At 42.3% G+C, this 25,871-nt stretch overlaps 2 protein-coding genes across 2 annotated transcripts; one reads left to right on the forward strand and one right to left on the reverse strand.

The window, feature by feature from the left end:
- Nucleotides 1-5,024: 5,024 nt before the first annotated feature.
- Nucleotides 5,025-12,121, forward strand: ccn4a (cellular communication network factor 4a). Its single transcript, XM_083982794.1, has 5 exons — nucleotides 5,025-5,314; nucleotides 8,071-8,353; nucleotides 9,083-9,337; nucleotides 10,211-10,404; nucleotides 10,492-12,121. The coding sequence occupies exons 1-5, from the start codon at nucleotides 5,267-5,269 to the stop codon at nucleotides 10,789-10,791; spliced, it is 1,080 nt and encodes a 359-aa protein (XP_083838920.1). The 5' UTR covers nucleotides 5,025-5,266; the 3' UTR covers nucleotides 10,792-12,121.
- Nucleotides 11,357-25,708, reverse strand: ndrg1a (N-myc downstream regulated 1a). Its single transcript, XM_083982793.1, has 16 exons — nucleotides 25,544-25,708; nucleotides 20,942-21,016; nucleotides 20,066-20,101; nucleotides 17,542-17,647; nucleotides 17,146-17,266; nucleotides 16,779-16,841; nucleotides 16,613-16,673; nucleotides 15,918-16,004; nucleotides 15,701-15,757; nucleotides 15,443-15,546; nucleotides 15,150-15,206; nucleotides 15,001-15,052; nucleotides 14,550-14,597; nucleotides 14,087-14,122; nucleotides 13,694-13,745; nucleotides 11,357-13,008 (listed from the first exon to the last, which is right to left on the reverse strand). Exons 2-16 carry the CDS (start codon nucleotides 20,996-20,998, stop codon nucleotides 12,752-12,754), a joined length of 1,194 nt encoding a protein of 397 aa, XP_083838919.1. The 5' UTR covers nucleotides 20,999-21,016; nucleotides 25,544-25,708; the 3' UTR covers nucleotides 11,357-12,751.
- Nucleotides 25,709-25,871: the final 163 nt, after the last annotated feature.

Genomic DNA, 25,871 nt, shown 5'->3' on the forward strand with positions numbered 1-25,871 from the left:
CATTCTAATCAAAAGCAAAATGGTATTTAACTTTTAGCTCCTTTTTGTGCAAAGAAATGTGTGCATGCATTTGCACAGACGGAGCAGTGAACCACTTGTCGTACGTAGCCTCCCTGAACAGAACTCACAGTACTGGACCAAAAGCTACAATAAAAGTTTCTGTTGGCAGGACAACAACTTACTAAATGTTTGCAAAGCCCGTCAGGATTTTCCATTTAACAACAAACAGAGGCAACTTGATTTTTGTATAAACAACTCAAAAACCCTGCAAATTACTAAAGGTGGGGCATCATTTACACAGAGTTGCACAATGACACAAAGAAGAACACATCAATTTTTAACATGTGTTTCCATCAGGTTTGTATTGTGTGCCCTTCTCATAAACTGAAAACTGTCATTGAGATTCATGTGAGCTGGAAAAAACACAATGATCAGATGTCTCAGGCTGAAGAATTTATTGTAAGCTTGGAGCCAAGAAAAAAATTGACACACAACATGCGAATCAGAGTAGCGCCACACTAACTTCTGAATAAAGAACCCAGGTTTGTTCACAACATTTTACCACAAGTTAAACTGTATCCTAAGGATCCGCACATGATGCTGTTTGTCACATCTGCACTGTCACATGTTCTGACCTTATTATAAAATGTGTCTTGTCCTTAGTTTGTTCTTGACAACAACTTAAATTTGCTTTCCTTGCACCCCCCTGATCTACAAGACCCATTGGGACCATACAGTAGCTATATAGATGACAACAGGGGCTTCCAATAGATATAAGCAGTCATAGAAGCTGAACAATGTCTGTAAATGGGAAGGTTTTTATGACCTGAACGCTTGGGAGTGTTAGTGAATTTTAGGAATAGAAGAGAAACACTGTAGGAGCTTTTTGTATTAAAAAAAACAAACAACAACAAAAAAAGTTTGAATAACTGAGAGGGTTTAGCTTTGCTTGAACTGTACCTGCATGCTGTTGACTTAACAACTTGACGAACTGTGTTGAGAAATTCCCACAACAGAGCAAACTACATGAGGAGATGCTCACTATTGCTGCTTTGAGTTCATGTAGGTTTGTATCTGTGGAGCTCAGCAGATGTTTTCCTCAGCCCATGAGTCTCAGACCACAGCTATATAAAGACAGTGTAATTACTGGACTGGTCTGAACCCAGCCTGCCATGCCTCGTCTCTGACACACACACACATGCACACAAACAAACAAGCCGCATATAGTCTTAGCATGACGGCCATATGGTTGACGGGGTCAGCTAAGTTTAAGGGAAGGGCCTGAGATGTGGGGAGATACGCAGGTACACTACACTCTGTTGCTGAGAGTGTGTGGCTTAATAGATGAAACAGGTGGAAACAGCTAACCATGGTCTGTTTGCCTTCCAGCATCTTTAAAACTCACTAATTAACATGCTTTCTTCTTGTTTAATCCATACAAAAGCCAAAATATTAAACCAGCACCTTGTGGTTTTACAGGGCCTATTTACGGCATGGTACAGAGTCAGACTACTCACGTCCTGGAAACTTGCGTTGATGCATTAATCACTGCACTTATATTAATTCTAAAACTTTGCCATAAAGTCAGAAAAGTTAATATGTGTTTTTAGATTGTTTTTTCTGATGTTATGCTATTTAAAGCAGCAGAGAAAACACTCTGCTTTTGAAAGCTGTGTGGAGACTACTAACCACATAGGAGTGATCTGATGTTCAGAAGATTTTCCCACACTGAGGGGTGTACTGGAAAGGGACTTAAAAAAGAAAAATCACCTCAGCACTTTCTGGTCGCCTCAAGGTGTTGTAAACTCATTCTCCCATTTTAAGGAGGATTACCGACTCCACTTGACTTTGAAGCTTGAAGATTTCCAAAACACGCTTTGACTTCAAGGCTTCTCTGTGAGTTGAGGGGATTTTAATGAGGGGATTTTCAGTTTGACCAGCTATGCAAGACTCCAGTCCTAGATGGTTGGTTCCCATAATCAGGCCATCTAACACACCTTTATACCCAGAGCACGACCTCACTCCCATGGGACAGACACTGTGTAATACTCAGGGGGTGACCGGTTTTCATTCTGTCTCACTTATCGTGACGTGATACAGTCAAAGGGGGCACCTCCTAATATATGGTGACACTGTGCATTGGTGATTAGCGATGTTGACCTCTGGGTTGATCTTATTGACTGGGTGACTTATAGCTCACCAATAACATGCATAAACTCTTTTAAGCTCTTTGCCAAATGCATGCTGGGATATTCTGGAGGCTTTAAGAAGATTAAATGAATAGTTCAACATTTCTTTTTTTTTTTCAAAAAGTTGATGCCACCTGGTAAATATAAAGCCACAGGCAGTTAGCTTAGCTCAGCATAGAGACTGTTGAAAACAGAGGAAAACAGCTAGCATGGCTGCATCCATGTAAGAAAATCCCCACCTGCCAGCACCTCTATGACTGTCTAACTTGTTACTGACTGTACCAACCTATGCCTCTTATCAAAAACCCTCACACTCTCTGTAAAGTCTTTCCTTTAAACAACCCTCAACCTCAAACTTGAGCTGAATCATTTAATAACACCCTAAATTCAAGTCAGCTGACAAACTGAGCCCTATGTCCACTTCATGTGGGAGCAAAGCAGTAGTCGCCTCAGCCCTGGCTTTCATTATGAATGCTTTTGCTAAATGCACCACCACAACAGACACGTGAAGAACACAGAGGAGCTGGCACGCAGCAGCGCTTTGATTGACGTCACCTAATGGCACATGCTGTATGTCCATGTAAAGCGCGGCCCTAACTACTGCTATCATATCTTAGAAGAAAATGGAGGACAGATGCAGACGTGAGCATGAATGATACCATCTGTGGTTTCAAACTCTTTTTAGTTCCTGTGTCTGACAGACAAATAGGAAAGGTTTAAAGGATTAGAGGAAAAGAGGCAGAGAGAGTGAAAGCACATAAAATCTTTCAGTGTGCAGCTTCTTTTCAAGTGTTTTTCACCCTAATACTGGTTGTTTTGATATGAGTGGACTGTCCTTTAAACTGATCTGTTATGAACATCTTATACTGATCTGTGCCTGAATTATCTTTGCCACTTATCATTTGACCAATTTAACTTGTTTTAACATATGCACCGTATTTTTGTTTTTATATTTATTGTCATTTCATTGTGCAATTGAAACATGGGTAGTTATATTAAATTCCACAAATATGTCCCACAGGAATCATAACAGCGCTCAATGTCTTATTTATTATATGAAATAAAATTACAATGTTTTTGCCCAATGTTTTTGTGTCTAGACGACCTAACCAAACTCAGATGTGCATCAATAAAGAAACAGACGTCTTACTGCACCTGGAGAACAACTGCGATAACCTATTAAAATATTAGTATGGACCATCAGCAATGAAAAAACAATCTACTTGAATCAAATCCATACTGACATCACAGAAAAGGGCACTGTTTGACAACTTTGGCTGTCTAAACATGACAATTCAGTATTTAATTGAACAGGCTGGTGTGCAGATGTGGGAAACCAATGGGCAGACTTACTGTATGGATTTAAAAAACGCTATCCCTAAAAAGAACCATAGAGAAAGTATAGAGAAGAGACACTGGTGTTAGTTGGCACAGAACAGGTGACATCAGATAAAAATCCCAAATCTATTCTAAAGTGTACCACTGAATGGAAATGACATGGGTGGAAAAGGTATGAGAAAGAGGAGCAGAGAGTGACAGAGATGGAAAAGTAAAGATGAAGAGAAGCTGAGCAGGACAGAAAAGAAGCACCAGAGAGAGAGAGATAGAGAGCATATTGTGTTGTGGAGGGGTCGGGTCGTCCCGGGCAGAGCAGACAGAAGAGCGCTGCTCAGATCAGCTCAGAGGCTGACAGCTCTCTGACAGGGATTAGAGGGCCGGCTGTAAATAATAGGGGTTCAGACCTGGGGCACCTTGGTCTTTCACAAAGTGCTCATTCCTCATCTATCACTCTTTTTCTCTGTGTGTTGTTGGCCATAGAGATATTTTCATCAGCAGACCTGAAATAAAAGCCATTTTCCATACGGTTGAAGAGCAGTGTAAAGTGGAATCTTCTGGTCCTCGTCCTGCGTCAACTCAAAGAGAAACATTCAAATTTCCAGGAAAATGAAAAGAAAGCAAAGTTGCAGACTTTGAGATAGATGACATCATTGATTTAAACTGAACATCTGTGGGCCAGACACTGTCCCAGCCTTAAAATAGCCCAGTAGGTAGGAGGTATATGCAACCTGTGCGGTGTGTTTATTCACTCCTGTTGAAACCAAAGAATTGTCTCAACACTTTTTTGCACAGGTCAGATTCAGTTTTCATCTTCTTTTTCTGGGGCATCTGAGGTGGAGGCATGAGGTCTTAAAATCTGCAATGAGCTGAGATCAGACGGGATGCTGTTAAATGAAACATTAGGGCATCATGACTGGAGATCATAATAATCCCATATCAACAAAACTCATAAATTCTGCACATGAGAGAAAAAATAATATACATATACATATATTACAGTGAAGAAACAGCATGTTTGATTCTGATACAAAACAACTTTTCAGATAGTGATGCTTGTAAATCTAATGCAGACTGTAAAAGTTAGAAGAGAATACGATTTCATTAATTTATGCATAAAATGTGCATGCAGTGCACACATTAATGGTAAACGTCCATTTTTTATATTTGACATTTAGACGACCATTAGCATGGGTTTATTTCTTGAATGTGGTTTTTCCTCCAGTTTAGCAACTTCTGGAAAAACAGCATAAAGATGAGCCATTAAAGTGTAGCCTACTTCAGTGCAACTTAATGATAACGATCAAAAATCTGACATGGAGCAACAGGGGTCAGAGCAGAGAGACCTCTGCTTGGCCATGAGTGTCTCTAGGTTTCCAGACACTCCCTAACCACCAGGCCTGCCAGCGCGAGGAGGAGGAGGAGGAGGAGGAGGAGGAGGAGGAGGAGGAGGAGGAGGATCGGGTGAAAGTGGAGCGGAGGGAGAGGAGAAACCGTCCCCTGTCGGAAGTATGCAGGGATCGTCCTTTCAGACCTTACGTCAGCCCGGACTCTTTAACAGGCTGTCAGCCCGGGACGCAGACAGAGGTGCGCGGAGATGACAGCGACAGGACGAGGATGTAGCTCACCTGCGGAGCGCGGCGCGTCGTGCGTTTAAAAAAAACAGAAAACAACCCCAACAGAAAACAAACACAACGCGGGACTAATTCTGGATTCAATGCATTTGCAGCTCTCCACCAGTGATGAGTTGGCTCTTGTTGTGGATTCTAGCAGCGGGCGGGATTCAACAGGTGGGATGGAGGAGAACTTCCCCAAATATTTTTGTTTTATGTGCAAACTGCGTATTTGGCACAGTTATACTGCAGGAGGTCAGGCTGTGTCTGAAAATACGTGTCTTCATTCACTTGTATCCATTGTAACTCCATGAAATGAATACAAAAGCCCCAATGGAAGCTTGCTGTGTGTGATTTAGTGACTATATTTATGGTCTTCATGTGTGTAACTGTAGTTCAAACAAATTAACGTAGGTTGGCAGCTTATAAAGCGACCTTATCATGACTTGCTGTGTTTTGCTTGTGCATCATCTTAGATATCACCTTATTAATTGAGCATCCCTCCTCGTACTGCAGAATTCCCACTGTTATTCATGAAGGCATCTACTGACAAGCCAGTGCTGACTGTGTCGGGCTTTTGTGACACATTAGGTTTGAATGAATAGACTCACTAAACGTATTGTTTTCCTCAACCATCCCAAGATTGAACTTGCAGTGTGAGATGGGAGCAGCTGCCTCCCTGCTGCTTCTCTGACTAACTTATATTTAAGCGCCACCTCGTGGTTATATAGGAAACTGCTTTTTTTTTAAAAAAGAAAGTTGATTCATGAATGTTTTCCAAAGACCTCCTTTATTTTGAACTAAATCAGCTGTTCACTGTGTAGAATTGGGTACTTCGATTTTTTTAATACAATGAAGTAATAATGATCAGATTGTATATTTTACACTTTAGTGAAATCATCTATACTCATTATTTCAATCCAAATTCTCACACTGTCAGACTCATAATCTCTTAGACTTTTATGTATTTCAAACACTTAGAGTTCACGTTGCCCTCAGTGTTGCAAACCTTTGGAGGGGAATTTAAAACAATGCCAGAGTGACAGTTTCAATCAACCCCCCATGGTGAATTCTTTTTCAAATGTTTTCCTCATCCCCTGAGGAAGGGTTTGTCCGTGCCTGCACTCGTGCTTCCAGAGGTCACCTGCAGTGACCAGGGCTGACGGGAAGAAAACATCAGGCAGGCAGGGGAAGAAAGGTCAACAGTCTGTGTCACCTCTCGCAACAGAGAAAACAAACACTTCTGATTAGCTGTCCGTCACCAAAACTTGGCCGCTATTTGAGGCCACAAAGGGAACGATAGGAAGAGATGAGGATTCTGACTGAACATATGAATATTTTTAGACCACTTTTATTTTTTAATCTTTCTCTGCCTGTCGTCTTGCTACTTACAAAGCTGTTTCTCAAATTAATTGATTGCATTGTGACACAGCCTTTGATTAACAGTGATTAGCTACATACTTTTTAAAATTCAAGCATGCTAAATTTAGTCAGCAAAGATGAATGATTATATTAAGTCAACCCCATGTTTTCATAATGAACTTATGAGACACCTACCTCCCAAATTTTATTTCCTGTCCTTGTAAGGGTAATAGACATGTTTTGGACTGTTTTTTTTTTCTTTTTTCCCTTTTTTGTGTGTCTATAGCTGCGGGTAGAAGTAGCATTTCTGAGGAATGGCTTAGTGGCACGACTCTGATTAAAACTCATTTATCTGAATTAGCTTTCGACACTGGAGCAGTTATTAATATGAACATAATTCCATTGAAGTGCAGGGAAATGACACAGAGTAGCCATGCATAAGATGATTAAGTATGTTTTCTCACAATTAATTACAGATTAAGTGTGCATGCACATGTGTTTGTGTGTGTGTGTCTTCCATGGATTAGAAGCTTACTAAAGTGCTCCTCTGAGCATATGGATCATGTTATAATTTACGAGCACACAGACAATATTGGACCTCCAGTCAAATGCTTCACTCCCTGTCTAGACCCCAGCACATTGTGGTAATTATGATGGACATTTTAGCTGCTGCTGCTTGAATTACCGCATCCGTGCAACATAGTTCATCAGTGTATTTGTAGCAAATGTAGCTTTTGTTTGTCTTAAAAGCAAATTTCATATTTCAGTCTCTCATTTACTGAACCACAACCTGCAGAGCAACCCTCTGGCATTTTCTCAAGCACAACATGTTCTCAAAACAAGATTTAATTCCAATTCCCCAAATTTGTCAAACAATAAACAATCTAAATAAAAAATGACAAGCTTTCTCTGCAGAGTCTCATGCACCGACTGTCCAAAACTAAGATCAGACTGCTGAGCTGTTAATGTGCCTCGAGTGGCCTGTATCAGTGAGAACATCTGCTTTTAAGAGCTGCGGAGCCCTTTACTGTGTGACCCTGGCTTCATAGAGCAGCTTGTAAGACTCAAAATGCACGGAGAGGGGGATCTTGATTACGTTTCTTTGGCTGGATCTGTAATTTTTCAAAACTGTTTAGCACAGTTACAGATATTGAATATGATGATGGAACACATGTAGACTTGGTCACGTAATAAGATTATCTCCACTAGATGTTGAATTCATTTTTATAGACTTTTTAAATTTGTTGCGCAGCATGACCACACATTAGCAGAATATCAGGTTGACAGTGAAGCAGAGGTGAACAAATAAGCAAGTCAAGGCCTTTGGGAACATTGACGCACTGAGACAGGATTACTAAAGAGGGCTGGATATGAAAGAATGATTAGAAGGATTAAGGAAATTAAAAATATTACCTCACCACAGGGAGTCAAATACCTTTCATGGGATAAAAGGATTTTGATTTTTCACAAACATAGAGAAACAACAGCTACTTAGGCTTAAGACTTAGTGTGACTTCTCTGGTATGTTAAGTTAATTTCATAACAGACTTTATTTGTCAACTTCTCTCCAGGCCTACTCCCAGAATTCCACTGCCATGCCACCTGCCGTCACCTCCCCGCTTGCGGACCAGTACAACCGGACACAGTACTGCAAGTGGCCGTGCGAGTGTCCCAAGGTCACCCCTACCTGTCCGCCAGGTGTGAGCCTCCTCATGGATGGCTGTGACTGCTGCAAGGCCTGTGCCCGGCAGGTGGGCGAGGTGTGCAACGAGGCCGACACCTGCGACTACCACAAGGGACTGTACTGTGACTACAGCTCGGACAAGCCTAGGTACGAAAAAGGAGTGTGTGCATGTAAGTGTCGCTCACCAGAACCAACAAAACAAACAAGTGTTCTTGCACAGTGGGAAATCTGTTCTAATGTGATGTTTCAGAGGTTTCACGGTCCGCAGAGCAGCACAGGCTGCAAGTGAGCAGGCTGGATTTGAAGAGAGTGGGCGTTTGCTACTGCAGCCACATTGGTTGATATAGTAACAACACAGGCAGAATATTAATGCATTTGAATGCATTGATGATGATGGTGGTTACATACATAAGAGACTTTTTCACCTTAGTTAGCTGCTGAGTCAAAATCACTCTGAAACACAGTAACAACAGTTGCATATCCACATGGAAGTGAGTTTTTCACATTAAAAGCCTGATTATGTGTAATGGGAATGTCTGCATAGTGCATACCATTGAGAATTTTGGGTTGAACTTTAAACTATAAGTAACCTGCACAGCTATGATATACATGATAATTGAATGCATATTTTGTAGCCTTTCATAGGCTTCTGTCTGTTACATCATAGTGAGGCTCATGTTTGCAGTTGTTTTGAATTACTGTTGTTTGATACCAGCCACCAACACAGCACAACAGCAGAAAACTAGATTGTTATTTACCATAAAATGTCACAGATTATTCCTTTGCTATATTCAAATCATCAAGGCCAATACATGAACACACATTGCTTGCAAGAGTTTGTACTTTGTCCTGCATGTCTCTAGAAATGCAGTATGTGATTGGCTGTCGTTCCTCTCCAGATATGGTGGGAACAGGCTGTGAGCATGATGGTGTGATCTACCGCAATGGGCAGAGCTTCAAGCCCAGCTGTAAATACCAGTGTGTGTGTGTGAACGGTGCCATCGGCTGTGTGGCTCTGTGTACAGAGTCCCAACCTCCCCGGGTGTGGTGCCAAACCCCACGCCGGGTCAAAGTCCGAGGACAGTGCTGTGAGCAGTGGATCTGCGATGAACCCAAGAGAGGGCGCAAGACGGCCCCGAGACACGCTGTGGAGGGTAGGACTCCTTGGATACGTGTGCTAGGAGGGAGGGTTGGAGGGTGGCAGTTGTTTTGGGTTACCTAAGGTCATCTTTTGTTTGGTTGTCAAGGCAATTCTTTGCAATAAACCAGGTAATTAATTCAGAAGATCATTGGGTTTATATGGACTCATTCATTACTCAGACGTATTGTAATTCCTTACAGTGGTTATAACTAATTATCATGAAGGGTCTAGTTCATTAAGGTTGAGGCCATGTGAATGTAGACGCAGAATGAGCTCATACAGTTTCAAATCTTTGGATATGTGTGGTAATAAATTGGTGCAAATTTGCAGCAATACCGTTAATAAAAAAACAAAAACAGTCAATAGTCAATATGATTTGACTGGAGAAGTAAAATAGCGGCAGCTGTGCTTGAAATTGGCAGCCAGAAGTGTGTAGCCGTGTGTAGTCCAGGAGGAGAGGATAATGAGGATTGGGTGTGTGCGTGTGTGTAAGAGTGTGAGTGTGTGAGTGTGTGCAGGGACAGGCCAAACCTTTCCTGTGGAAGCCCTCACACTGTTTTTGGGTATCATCCAGTTTCCAGTTGTTCAGTGCTGAGGTGCTGTGAGCCGTGGAGGGAGGAATGTGAACGGAGATCTCTTTGTGTTTCATAAGGAAATAAATCAGATCCAGGCCACTAGGAAAAACACAGTTAAACAATTTAGATTCAAAACAAATACAGTACCTGGCAATGTAGCCTACAGACTTAGGAACAAATAGGAGTGAGCCTGCAGAAAGTAAAGCTAAATCATAACAGCATCCATCAGTTTGCATGAAATATAACATACTATGATGTTTGCAGCCATGACATCGTCTGTTTTACCGCTCCTCTGATTCACATTCATTCAGCTTTCCCAGCTGAAACCAGGAGCTGGCACAAGAACTGCATTACCCAGACTACCTCATGGAGCCCCTGCTCAAGGACCTGTGGCCGCGGCCTGTCCATGAGGATCTCTAACGCCAACGACCAATGTGAGCTGGTCAAAGAGTCCCGCCTCTGCAACCTGCGGCCCTGTGAAGTGGACATCACCAAACACATCAAGGTAGTACTCCTGTTTCATACATTAAGCGATCACACATGGATTGAATAAGGACACAGGAAGTAACGTCTTCTCCTTTCTTTCCAACAGCCAGGAAAGAAATGTCTGAACATCTACCGGGAAGATCAGTCCTCTAACCTCACCATCTCTGGCTGCACCAGCAAGAAAGAGTACAGGCCCAAATACTGCGGCGTCTGCACGGACGAGCGCTGCTGCATCCCCTACAAGTCCAAGACCATTGACGTGGAGTTTGAGTGTCCGAACGGGACGGGATTCACCTGGAAGATGCTGTGGGTCCAGGCCTGTTTCTGCAACCTCAGCTGCAAGAACCCCAATGACATCTTCGCCGACCTGGAGAGTTACTATGGTTACTCAGAAGTCGTGAACTAAAGACACCACATGTCAGCCAAGCTCTCAGCCTGGAGGAGCATGTGACGTCTCTCTTTTTGATGCAATGTTTTATATCTGTAATATGTATGTTTATGTACAAGGGATTTTCTTATGGTCTTTTTTTCCTATTGGAAAAATCTGTAAATATGAATTCTACATGTGTCTCCAGAATGGATTCATAAAGCATGATGTGCTTTTGAAGAATATTTGAAGAAGTACTTTGCAAATGAAAATATTCAGCCAGTGAGTGTGTGAAATATTTGAAGGCTTAATTTATTTATACAGCTTTTGACATATGTTAGAACATATGTGATGTTCTTGAGCTGCTTCCAAGAACAATCAAACATTGTCTCTAAACTCACGAGCCAACTTAGGTAATAAGGCTTCACTGTAGATATTTTCCTTTTATTATTTTTCATGGAGGTTTCTCCATAATAAATAAAAAAAATAAAAAAGGCAGAGATGAGCTAATGTGCCAAAGACAAAGCCTTACTTTTAATACTGTCTTATAAATGTCCACAACTTTTTATTAATAATAATAATAAAAAAACACAATCAGGGAAGATCTGTTACAGGGTTTTTATTGTCATTTTTTTAATAAATACAAACTGTTATGTCATTTTAATGCTTTTCTACAGCATTAGACGGTTGTGCAACGCATCTTTACAAAGCTGTGTATGTGTTCTACAAAGCAAAATTGCTGCTGTAGTGCAAGTAAAATACAGGAGTAGAAGGTGTCAGGTAAGTTCTATGGCTATCCTCATGTTAACATGTGGACCTATCACATCACTCACCCAAAAAAATCCACAACCACATAGGAGCATCACGTCTAAAAAGTGAACAATTCCATGGCACATCTTTGTTCCATTGTGCTTGATTGCATAGAAATCATCATTTAAAAAAAAAGAAGACTGAAAACACAACTTTTTGTCTGAGGCCGTGATCCATTAATAAAGCATAAGACATGAAAGCTTTTGAATTTGTATTTCAGGGTGTGTTTTGATTAATGGAAAAGCTTTTAATGATCATGTCATTCCTGATAAGATTCATGACAATACAGAAGATGTTAAAAAAAAAAAAAAAAAAAAAAAAAACCTCAAGGATATACGGACATTGGCAAGATGAAACAATATTTGATGTATGTACATGATATATTTTAAGTATGTCCCTTAATTTTCAAAGTTGTGTTTGCAATTTGAGAAGCAAACTGCCATGTGTTTTGTTTACCCAAGTGCCCTCCCCACCCCACCCCTTTTTTTTCCTCCACATCTACAAATCTGCTCCTACGTACAAACAACAACACTTCAGACATAGAAAGTAAAAGAATAAATGATCAAACAATTATGATGTGAAAACAGAAAACATTTACAGTCAGGTATATTTGAGAAAGCTGTGTCAGTACGGTAAAAATGGATAAAAACAGGATGAAGGGAATGCAGAAATGGAAATTAAAATGTTTTTTTTTTGTTTTTTTTTAATATATGAGAGATTATGAGTGATACTTGTACAAGCTGGTTTACTCGAAGCCACAGCTTTCTCTGACATTCTCTGCTTCGGCGTTCCCAGATGCTGCGCTGCCCCTAACCACGCACTCGCCCAACTAAGGAGCTCAGGAGCATTTGCCACTCACATATGTTTGAGCTCCTCAGAATGACAAGACAGTCGCCCCTTGACATCCTGCTCATAAGACATCCTATTTTGAAATTGGGACATCTCAGCTGCACTGAATACTCTGCAGGTGAGAGTCCATTGTGCGTTTTTGCAAACCCAGGCGTGCTATACTGTAGTGTCCCTGTCCGCCATCAGTGTTGTGTGAGCGTAGGAATGTGTGTGTGCGTGTGTGTGTGTCAGTTGGAGGCAGCGCAGCACAAACCGAAGAGACCTTCTCAAGAGGTTCAGGTGTCCAGAGAGTGAAGGGGGAGGGGGGTTGTAGGGAGGGGGTGTGGGAGTTGGGGGTCACTTAACAGGACACTTCCGTGGACTTGGGAACAGCCTGGTCAACGTTGCTGTTGGCTGTGCCGTCCATCGTGTCCGTGTGGGAGCGTCCGCGCTGGTTCTCCACCGTGTGGCTGCGGCTGCGGCTGCCCTCGTTGGTGTGAGAGCGGGAGCGGTTTCCCTCGCTGGTGTGGGAGCGGGAGCGGTTGCCCTCGAAGGAGGTGACGCTGGAGCCGGAGGCGGTGCGGGAGCGGACCAGGCGGGTCATGCTGGCAGATGGCACTGAGGAGGAGAGGAGGAGGATTTAGTAAATGCACTGACTGAACCTTATTCTGGTGCAGTAATGAAGCTGCACTAATTTACTCAAGTTCATGTAAACTGTTAGGTAATTACACTATTAGGTCTAATTGAATATATAGTCGTTTTTATGTCACCACTTTGTGACAACTATAGTTGCTATTTGTAGGTAAACATCTCCACCGTCCACAGTGATACAATACAATACAATTGGTTGTATACAGTTAATCACAACACTTAACAGAATAGAAAATAGCTACACATTAAACATCTATTTGCACATTAATGCATCAATAATAATTATCAAAAGGTATGTTAAATACCTTTGACAAAGCCAGTATTTTACAGTTAAAGTACATTTTACAGATAGAAATTACTGATAATTTTACTGAATAATATTGTTACTGTATGTAAATACTGTTCCAAGTTAACGTTGAGCATCTGCAGCTGACCTGCAGTTGAGTTCAAGTTACACCACAGTGAGAGCATGAGTCATGTATTAGCCCACACCAAGGAGTGAAGAGGAGGATGCAGACCTCCTCTCACCACAAGGTGGCAGAAAACTCCGCTTTAGCATCATGAACTCAGCAAGTACAAGTTTTTGGGGTTTCTTTTACAATGTTGTGCAATCTTAGCCTCAACATAGATTCTGCATGTATCCAATACTTACTGTATCCCATCCCCTGAATGAAGTACTTGAAAGCCTCTGTCAGTTTTGCAGGCTGCATATGAAGAAAACACAAAGGGGGGAGATAATCAGTCCACATGTCATTAATAACAACTCTTGTTTACATAACATAACAGACTCAATTTCTCATCCAATAGCTCACTGTTCAGGCTCTGAGATATGACAGCTGCTATGAGCAGGTGCTGCGTAGGGTGGCGGATTACAACTTGACAAATGCGGTTCATGTCTGCTACTTGCTAATGCTCTTAGGTGCAACCTTCTTATGCCATCCAGCCTTCCACCTGACCCTATGCACTGATTATCCAGCCTGTTCTACGGCAGCTACGGTCTCTTGCAGAGCTGTTTGCTGTCACACAACAACACAGACGTACACACCTGGTCAACCTGGGGCATGCCACCGCAGTCAGCCATCTGGAGAGAAAAGGGAGAGCACAAAGGGGGCCATTAGCATTTAGCACATCGGCGCTTGTACATTCACGCAGCATCGGATACACCCCATTACCCTCCATTATACTCTGCGTGTCCCATTTAAACACGCTGAACACCTCGCCCCTGCAACCTCTAGACCCTCGAACAGTTAACCTCGGGAAATGGCGCCTGTTTTAGCTCCAACAGCCATTTGGTTTCAGTTGCGGATCATAAAAGGCCAACACAAGTAGGTCAGTTGAAGCAGATTGCGTTCAGCTGTTCTACTTCTGGTTAATATGTCACCAGGTAAATGCTGAGCCACTGGAATCTTATCAGGCGATGCGTTTCCATCAAGGCTATTATAATCTGAGGAGGATATGGGACAGAAGGTGGAGGGGGAGGGGGACGCAGCAGAAACAGGCTCCTTTACCTTGAGCAGGGTAGTCTTTGTTGGGTCCAGCTTGGTGTTGCACTCAACCTGTGGGTGCACAAAAAATAAACATATTAAGTTGTGTCTTTCACATAATAGTATTTTTATTTGAATTTATTTGATGTCTATGCACCGTCAAGGGATAGTAAAAGATTTGTTGCACCTCTCACAGTTAAAAAAAATACTAAATCTATTAACTTTTATAGATTAAAACTACTCTGTCACTTGACTTTTGTTGCTACACAAGGCTTTCTCGTCTAAGTCGTGTAAAACTGCTGTCTTCCAGCATTAAATCTCGCATATCTCTAGGGCTTAAAGAGGTGACTGAAGTGAACGGAAAACACGTCCAGCACAAGTTAGCTGGGTAATACGTGGTGGGAAGTAAGATCATTAGCATCAGAGCCTCGTTTGTTATGGCTGTGTGAACGTCAGCGTTCGCGCTTCAACTCACCACAGCCTCCACGGCAGGAGAGCTGTCGCCGACCACCAGCAGAGAAGGACACCTGAATGAGGGGAACACACACATTCGCACATTAGTAGATTTTCAATTTGTGATCATTGAAATAAAAAATGTTTTCTTGTTGCTTGATATCAACTTACTTGAGGGTTCTGACATTGCTTCCTGGGATCGGCCTCTCAACCTCAAGATCCCTCCGACTGTATAAAAAAAAAAAAAAAAAGACAAAAACAAACACAAAGGATATTATAGACAAATCTATTTTTTTATCTTAATTTTTAGTTATTGAAGATAAGGCTCCACCACCTATTGCAGCTAAGGGTTGAGCTTTATTTTGTGTATTTCTTGCACTGAATTCCTCCTCCTCCTCCTCCTCCTCCTCCTCCTAAATTTCACTCCATCACTGCAACATGTAGATCAACGCTGATGTGTTTACCTTTCGTAGGCCTTGATAAAGAGATGCAGGTTGAACTGGTTCATGTCGTTGATGATGTGGTGGCGGTATGTTGCAATCATGTCTTGGTTGTGGTGGATCTCCTCCTGTGGTCACCAAACACAAAATCAGTTCAGCTCACTGAGACATAAAGACCTAGTAAAGCTAGTTGATAGCACACTGACCTAGTGTACTGGTGTGGTGGGATTAAGACTAAAATTGCGAAAAGGAAAAAAACAACAACAAAAAAGGAAGGTGTACCTTTCCAAAGAGGTGGGAGATGATCATGTCAGGCATGGCGTGAGTCCAGCCGCTGATCTGAAATTAGACATAAATGTCACGGTTAGTTTTAATGCAGCATTTATCTTATTGTCAGATCTGCAAGTCCACAATATTCACAGATGAGTCTATGGTGTGTCACATAATTAGAATTGTGTAGCCTATGTATGAGCTATTATGATGGGTTTGTGTGTGTTACCTTGTGGGCAGCCCAGTCCATCCATCCCTCAGCACATGGGTTGATGTTGATGAGCAGCAAGCCTTCCATCATGTTGGGGTAGTCCAGCTAAAACACACACACAAACAGACATAATATTGATGTATTCAGCCTGGTGTAAACACAGAATTGCACTTTTACAATCCGAATGTCTTCGCATTATGGTGTTGTTTTACTGGTCGAGTGTAATTTTGGTGTTTTAAGGTGCCATATTCTAGGTTGTTTTTATGATTTTATTATGATTGCATTTCTGTTTGATTCTGATTTTGTGACATCTTTTTTATGTCTGAAGCTCACAATTATTGCCAGGCTAGATCTTAATCTCAATGAGGTTTCCCTTTGTTGAATAAATGTTCAATAAAAAATATATTTCCTGCAATATTTCACACTTATTTTAGTAAAAGAGAAGGCTGCTGTGGGGAGTTTCACGTTGCATCTCTGTCAGCCTTGTGTCAACAGGGTGAGACTTCCCATTGAGCAAAGTGTTAGTGTTGAGCTGATCTGGAACATTCCTGAGGCTTTTATGGCTCAGCAGGCTCAAGCAATAAGCTGTGTTATATTGCCAAAATCAGCAAAAAGGAGAAACACATTAGCTGGCTCTGCTAATCCCAGATTGATTAAAACTCATAATTATTAAGCCTGACTGAGATGCTCGCGAGGGGGCGGGGGGTACTTACAGCGAATCTGGTCAGAATGTAGGCCCCGGCTCCAATGCCCATGCCGATAACACTCTTCAGCCTGTGTTGGTACACAAAGATACGTGGATACTGTTAGAACAACAGGTTAGAAAACATCTTGAATATATGAGTGAGGGGTCAGTGTGAAAACTGAAGCTCAACTTACCCAAAGTGCTTCAGCACCAGAGGGAGTGTCTCAGAGAGTTGGTCCATGGAGGGGTACTCATATCTGGAAACACAGAAAAACAACCGTCACTACTATCTTATCACTGCATTATATTGCTCCTTATTATTTATAACAGCCCTCTGTGTTTGATCGGATCTGTTCAGTATCAGATCATGTTCAGGTAGCATTAACAAGTCAAAGTCCCACCATCAAAGCAGAGATTAGGCTCAACCAGATAAGCACCTGTCCCTACATCCCACTTGTCAAATTAAGTCGTCTCGACTACATCCACAGTGATCTACCTGTGGAGTCAAAGGTCACAGACTGCTTGACATACATGAGATCCGTGTTTGTGTGTCTGGCTCACCCAGTGGAAAATGTATTGGCTCCCTCGTGCTGCCCTGGGGCGTCGACATGAACCACGGCAAAGTGCTGCATGATCTCTGACATGTCCTCGTGGTTGAAGAGCGAGTCCCAGCAGGTTTTGTCTGGGGAGAAAACGCGACACTTAACTGAGGCTTGCATAATTTGTTTTTAACATGCAGTTGTTACACATCGTCTTGCAAAATTTGACACTGTCGCATAACTCTGTTGATCAAACTAGAGCAGTTCAGATACTGTAATGAAGTAGACTTAATCACATAAAGTTATCTTGGTGGACCTAATCTTGTCCCACGTGGTGCAGTAATTCAAAACACTCCGGGCTTCAGGCACAACAACAGATGTTTCACCTAGATAGAGCTGAATGAGGAGCCAAGCTTACGGTTCAGTCCGATGTCATGGAAGGTGAGGATGACGGGTCTGTCCCCCTTGGGAACTCCCTTCATTGTACAGTGGATTCTTCCATGAGGAGTCTCCACATCATGCTCCTATAGGTGCAAGAAACAATGACCCAACTTAGCATAAAAAATAAAATGTTAAATCTGAATAAATGTACCAGCACTTTCATTTCAATTAAAAAGCATCTGATGGAAAAAAATTGCACAAAATGAGCAAATTGCATGACCTTCGTTCATGCATTCTGCAATAAGTCATCCACATAGTCCCTCGTTACTGCCTCGTCTAATGATGTTTTTTTCCCATGCCACTTTGCAGCCAAGCTAGAAAACTCATTAACCACTGATGAAACTCTGATCCATTTTATGTGATGAACCACAAAAGCTACTTCCAACAAAATCCAAAGTTATTGTCCAGTCAGCACTGACACCTATGCAACAACTCCGACATCAGAAGCTGCTGTCCAGCAGGCAGCGTAATCCAACATATCCACAGGAAACTGTTCAGTGCAAACATTTGAATGCAGGCTTTTAGTGTACTCACGCTGACTTCAATCTCAGCGACTATCATTTCCACATCAGAATCCTCCAGAACCATGTTTGCAGGAGAGGAATCCAACACTGCTCGCTACTGGAAAAAAGTGCAGTCGCAGCGGCTTTCTGAGCTATAGATCCAACTGTTGGTGAGCACTGGAGTTGTTTAGCCCTGCACTGAGAGCTGTGTTTTATACCCCTGCTGCTTACCAGTTGGCCTAAGCTCTTGGCCTCCCATGGTGCCTTGCAGGCTGGTCAAAACAAGCTAATTCTAGATGAAGAGATCCCTAAATTGGATCAGCCAATGTCAGACAGAGGGCCATCGGCGAGTGCGTTGGCATGATGAGTAAGTAAGGGTGTGTGACCAGTTGGGGAACAAGCTGAATGAATGAGCGCTGAGAAGCTGGCAGCCATTATTCAGCAATATTCAGAGCAAGCAATTTCAAAATAATGGTTGAGCTGAGTAACACCCAACTTAAAGAATACACATTTCAGTAGCACTCAGCATGAGTGTGAACTGTCTTATGTGGCTTCAGATGACAGTCCTAAACATTTCCTACAAACACCCCATAAACAGTCAATGACTGATTGTATATGCAGTATGACTTGGTAGGTCTATAAAACCTGAGGCAATAAATGAAATAAAATGTGTTTCAATAAAAGCTGAAATTATCAACATTAATTGTCAAGGATGTTCACAAATTCTTTCAAATGAAGATGTTCTTAGTTGTAAATGTTGCCCAAAATCACATGAATTTTATTTTAAGGTTGAAGCAGTTTAACCATCACAATAAGTGTGTATGGTATATATTCTATATGTTCTCCTGGAGGAGTGTTATGTCTCATCTAAAAGAGATGGAAAAACACACTGCAGACAAAAAAATCTATATTTTTATCTAAATATTATTTTAAAATTAAGTTTCCTAGAGAGTTTCCAGTGGTAACCTGACCTGTTCAGCAGGTCATCTCGATTGTACAGAATGACCTGTTGTGGTTTTCAAACCAGTTTAGGCTGCGTAGGATCTGCTCTAGAGGAACATCCAGGGAGGTGTAATAACCTATTTACTGGACGCAACGAACATGTAAACATCAAAGGATTCACTACCCCACGCCCCGCCCACTTAACACACTCGAGCACGTAGGCTACACAGATGAGATAATCCTGCACTGCAATATGCATGTGTCTGTGTGCATGCATGTATGTGCACCTCTGAGAGCCACATTGAGAAAAGCAGTGGCTTTCTGTGCCTGTGTTTGTGCATATATGCATTTCCAATCAATCTAAGGAAGTAAATCCCCAATATCACCACCCTCCTCTAATCCAAAGTGAGTGATTGTTAGAAGCTCAGCTGCAGCAAAGATATCAAAGACTTGCCCTGGATACTACCCTGGTAAACTCTGACACCAAGAGCTTTAAAAGCAAATTAACTCTGAGTTTGGACTGATGAAGCTTGACCAGGAGACCCATTACCTGGTGTAAAGTGAAATCATAGACCGCAGCAATTATGTCTGAGGTGTTGGTCAATGCATTATAAAAGAAAGGAGAGTAATATACTGAGCCAGAGCGCTGCCCAAGGTGCTGAGAGGCCTCTGGACTCAGCAACACACCCACACCCTAACCAAAAGTGTGTGAGTGTGTGTGCACTGGAGAGGAAAGTGATAGGGTTGATGCACTGTAGCTGTGTTATATTACAAATCCAGTCCAAAGTGTGTTTCATCACTTTCAGTAGCTGACTGAATTAGCAGAACCCAGATTAGATTTTAGTCCTAATAAAATCACAGCGGATGAAAGGTCATCACCGAGACAGATGAGCCACTCCGACCGGTATTTCTTTTTATCAGCCACTAGGTGGTACTAGACAAGTCAAAATATCAAAAATGTGTTCATAAAATCCATCTGGTTATGACACTGATCATTTGGATCATCTGTAAACTCAAGCATCAAATAATATATCTAGGATGTGTGTGCAAACATACCTTGATAACAAGCTGCTGTACAGCCTCTCTCAGGCCCTGAAAGGAAAGATCAGAGTCATGAAAATATAGAACTAATGCAATTACAGTCTAAAATGCTATTATCTAATATCGAGAGGGCGTCACCCTGTCATTGCATGCATTTTCATGTCCGTATAAGCACTAAGCATCATTTGAACTGCACTACTCTCTGCAGCAGTGGTGGTGGTGGACAATTCATCAATGATTGAACGGTATTCTTTGTAGAGCCAGATTTAGGACAGAGCTGTGACAAAGGTCAGCAGACCTTATTGACAAACTTGGGGTGAAAAGTAAAGTCCGTTCATGAGGCTCTGTTTCTGGACATGCTTGAACAACTCATTCCTTGCCATCTCTTCTTATATTGTGTTTTTAATCCTATTTCTTTATCAGTGTCATATCTATTATCACAGGTGCAGATCTATTTAGTTGCTATTCGAGATATGTTATACTTCATAAACATATAGAAGATAATTGAAGAAGAAAAACATTTTATGTTTATCATCAAACATCTATGTATATTTATGTAGCTGAAATAAAACTATGGTATCAATCGTGTATGTGATCTCTGAATCCTTTCATAGCTGATCCAAAAAAGTCACTTTTCTGCTATAACAACAATTGATTGTATATCTGTTATCTTGTTTTTTTGACCGAGCAGTGTCATGAAATCTATCCTGGGATAAACATTAATATTTCATTGAATAATTACAGTATATTCTTTGGTTAACTGTGTCTGTCTTTATTGAAAATATGAAGTAATTCTGAATAAAGCACACACGCTACTTGACCATGCTAAGACACATTTCTGTGGGAACTATTTATAACTTGATTTAATTTGGCTCTGTTCAGAATACATACCGGCAGTTCCCTGTCAACCAGCAGGGGCTTGGACTCAACAGTCTGGATGTCATCCATTTCAAAGAGCTGGAGAGCCTGGGGGTCAGAGGAGATAGTTTTGCCAGTGAGCGACTGATTCAATTGAGTAGATGAAAAATGAAACGTTATAAAATAGGTGTGTGGCTTTTCAAAAGGGCGCTGAAAAGATGGGAGGGTTATAAGTGGCTGACCTGATGATAAAATGACAGATTACCAGGGGTGGGTGTGACTGTTAGTTTTGTGTTTCTTTACAAAGCCAATAAAAGAGACAACTCTGACTCAACCTGAATAGACTCACGCACACACAGGTGCACACACAGGTACAGGCAGAGACTCGCACTGCGGTATGCACAAGAACATGGCAACCACACAACAGCCAGGCCCAAAAACCACACTTACAAGTCGCTTTGCACACACCTAACTCCTGTTCTGCCACTTGCACAAACAGGTGACAGATAAGAGGGTGGTCTCGTGGCGTGGAAAAAGATAGAAATATGATGTTTCTCTCTCACACGCCTCACTGAACCATGTTGAAAAACTCAACGCTGCGGCCACATTGTGCTGAAAGCTGAAGCAGCAGCAGCACCACCCCACCCCACCCCACCCCATCCCATCCCAGATAATAGATTCAAAATTGGGAACATATTTCAAAAATGAACACAACAAGGCCCTGTTCAATGAGAGAGATTCTGGGAATTGAATGAAGAGATAGAGAGAAAGAGAGCGAGAAAAGAAAGAGAGAAGCGAAAGAGAAGAAGGGGAGGGGAGGAAAAGGGAGGGGAGGGGAGGGGATGCATGTACAGAGAATCCAGGCTGTGTGGACCATGAAGCTGTGTTGGAGAAGAGCAGGCAGTTTGCAGCTCTGCATGCAAATCAAATTAGCCAGTTAAGAGAGCTCTTTGTCCACTGGCCCTGGTGGCTCCTGAGAGCCAGGGGTCTGCCCTCCTCCCCCTCCTCCTGCTGCTAAAGGGGGCCATCACTGACCCACACATAGGAAGGAGCTCAGGAAGCAGCGGACACCCCCGGTTCCCATCAACACATCCCAGCCTCTATTCAGCCTTGGGCTTGGCTTTCTAGCTCTTTGCCTTCTGCCACTTTTTCTGTGTTTGTCTTGGTTTCTGCTCGGTTTCAGTCGCTGTGTTTGCTCTTTTCCAGGCTCCTTCCATCTGTTATGCGCTCTCTGTCTCTGTTGTTTGTCTTTGTATACAGCCGAGGCAGAAAATTCATCAACATCAACCAACAACCAACGGGGGCCACACTGAGGCCGCAAGAGCAAGACGCTCTTTGAGAGGAAGTGAGTCACTATATTTCAAATGTGGAGATGACGGTTGTCCGGCAGAATGCGCCCTACACACACACAGACATACATACACACACACACATGCTCCTCTGACTTGGACAACAGAGACCGGAGTCAGCCAGATCTCACAATACCAGAGAGAGGAAGAGGAGTATCAAACAACAGGTTCATTTTTCTGCTGGGGCCTTCCAAAACATGGCCGCCATCACACTGCAGGAGCTTTGTTGGAGAGGACAAGAGTTCAGCCCCCGTCGAGATTCCATAACCATGTGTGAGAAGGCATGTTTGTGATCATCGGGGATGAAAAATGAAACGACTCAAGCTGTTTCAGTGTCTAACATGTGAAAAATGATTTCGAGTGCACACGAGGGAGGGGAGAATCCTCTCTAAGCCTATTTTGCGAGCTCATTTGTAAACACAGCTACATGAAACCAGCGCAGGGACATCAGTGAGAAAAAAAACACACACAAAAAAAAACGGGAGTGAAGACTTCCTCTGTACTTGGCCATCATCAGCACCTGTTGGCAGGTTGGCAGCGGGCAGAGGGAGCTTGGCTGGACAGCCGACGGACACAAGTAGGTCACCTGCTGTTTACACCAACCGTGCACTGCTGACTGCTCGCTGAGCTGAGCTAATGTTTCACCTGGCCAAGGAGCAGTTTTAGTTTAACTCCACTGCATCCTGATGCCAAGCAGCAAGACACACAAGCCTCTGCCTTAACTCTTACTCTCTTATGCAACGATTTGTCAAGTTAATTCGGATGAATCTCATGGAAAAACAAGAATATCCCTCAAAGCATGAAAAAAGTTTTTTGCAGATCTGTGTTGCTTTTTCTGGTTAATGGTGAATCAGTGAATTGGAAGTGTTATTTAGTAATAAAGTGGAAGTAAATGGTTCTGAAGTGTATCTTTTTTTTCTCACAGGGGTTTTTTGTTGCTGCTGCAGCAAGGGGGGTTTCTTTAAACTGGCTTCCCCCCCAATTGGCAACAGTCACACATTGTCTCTAACCAAGTCAAACCAGTTCCTATAGTATTTCCCCGTTTCAACTTGTTTTGTTGTTCGGTCTTTTTAAATGTCAGGCGGCTTTAGGGAAAAAAAAAAAAAACAGACACACACACTATTCTCTGACACAGACTCGGTCTGGCAGAAGTGAGACTGTGTTATGCAATCATGAACAGGAAACAGTGGGAGGATATAGGCACGGGATGATCCAAAATGTGTAGCCCAGAATCAGCTGCAGAGAACAGCACACAAATGCCGAGGCATCTGGTGAGAAGTTGGCTGGTGCGCTTTCACTAGTTCTGAAACAAGATTTTGAAATTGATCAGAAACCAACACAGAAACCAACATATTGATTATGTTCAGTGTAAAGCCTTGTACATAATGTACTTCTCATTTAAACTTATTTACATAACAGGACAGCAGATGTGCAAGTTGTAGAGTATGTAGGTGGATTATAAGGAGGTTTTGTGTATTTCTGTTGGCGTTAAATTATAGGACAATGCCAATATTCTTTTGAAAATGAGTAATTAGCTTTTTTAACTCACAGAAGAATGGTTTACAAAGATATATTTGTGGGTACTGTTGTTTATATCTCATCTATACTGTTGATGTAAAAGAAAAAAAACCCATAGGCTACATTTACCAACTAAATAGTCCATGACATTCACTGTAATACAGCAGGACTACATTACTCTGCTTATCATCCAATTGCTAATCCACTACTTTTTTTTTAGGTTTTGACTGTAATCATAATTTTCATGATTAGGTTTTATGTGTTTATTCCTGAAAAGCAGATTTTGTTGAAAATCCCGTGTTTTCACTCAACAGTGAGATAATGTGGTTTGAGCTTCAGAGGAAAACAACAGCAACAACAACAACAACAACAACACTGCTGTGTGCCTACATAACACATTAGTGCTTGTTCTCCATGGTAAATCCACAGATGCGACACACTACTTTAAGCCAGAACATCCAAGTTACAAAACAGCATGAGCTCAAAGTCTCTCTCTGTTCGCTGAGGGACAAAGAAACATATGTGCTGATTAGATTTGGTCAGCGAGTCTCAATTTTCGGGAGGCCGGAATCAAGGCCAGGCCATCCTCCCTCTATTGCCTCCATATCCACGAGCCGACCAGCATCTCTCTGCAGAGACAATGATTGCTTCCCTAATCTTTGGGAACTCGCTTAATCTGTCAAATCCCTGGTTTTGAAATATCAGCGTATGCAGCAGCAGGCCTTCTGGACTAAGCTGTCACAGACCTACATTTTCAGATTGTAAAAGACATCAAAACGTGGGTGCCTCCCTGTCACTGTGATAAGTTGGTGAGCGCGGGGTGGGGGGTGGTTCAGGGGATCACCAGGAGGTTTCCGTGGGGCAGCAAAAACACTTTTAGTGATTCATGTAGCAGCTGTTGCTGTTTACTGCGAGACGTGTCCTCCTCCTGTATCACCACCACACCTCCTTGTGCACCTCGGAGATCAGGGGCATAATCTGAAGACTGAAACTAAACACAGCCTACAGGACAAGTCTGGACACAGTCTTACTTCGATAGAAGGATATGTTTAATGTTGTGATCAAACCAGTTGCCCCCCCCCCCCCCCTCCATCTCTCTGCCTCTACCTCCTCCTCCCCCTCCCCTAGGGCACCACCCATCTGCATGTTTTTTGTTTGTTTTCCTTATATTAAATCCAGAAATCAGAGAGGATCTGTTATACAACAATTGTTACCAGAGTACTTGCAACATGTGAGATAGAGGCTTCCTGCTCCTGTGCTGCTGGGAAAAAATCGTCCAGAGTCACGTGTGAAACACATGTTGATCTCTGATCATGTTGCTCTACCTGCTGCACATACTGTAGTACAGTGGGAGTGTCTCCCTTAGGCCTATTAGAAATACTGAGACATGTTGAAAAAATGTTTAAAAGCACACAAACAACCTTCCCATGATACATATCCAAATGTATAAACAGATTCAATGTGTTCAATAGCCTATGCAACCTAAACCTATACATCTAAAAACATTTAGGACATGTGCGTGAAATCAGTGCGTCAGCCTGCGCTAATTAGTGGTCGAATAAAACACACACGTACACTTTGTTTACTTGTAAAATAGACTCTTTCGGTCTTGTACTGACTGTATCTCAGCGGAGTTAGACTGTATCAAACAACGTGCTCAGACACGCTGCGGAGGTTAGCGCCCATTTCCTTATATAAAAAAAGTAAAAGTAAAAAAAAAAAAACACTGAGACAAGAAATGACTGGATGATTTGGAGCAGAAACCTACCTGTGGATTTCACTTGTGATTGTCCTGAGATGAACACTCCTCCTCCCAAAAATGTCCACAAATACTTTTTCTCTCTCTCTCTTCAAACAGTTGCAGCAAGTTGCAGCAGTGACAGAAACGTCGCTTTGTTTATAACGTGAAGCACAAGGCGGATGTATGAGGGAATTTTATAAAGCCTTGGGGGTGTGCAGCCCGGCCCACTTTCCACGCTGCTCTCTCCATTGGGCAGCGGCAGCTGTGGGATTGATAAGGCAGTCTGACTCTTTCCAGCGGTTGCATGATGGGGAAGCTGGTGACACTGACTCATGAGATAACTCCCTTCTCCTGC

Source organism: Trachurus trachurus, assembly GCF_905171665.1.
Source record: "Trachurus trachurus genome assembly, chromosome: 11".
NCBI lineage: Eukaryota > Metazoa > Chordata > Actinopteri > Carangiformes > Carangidae > Trachurus > Trachurus trachurus.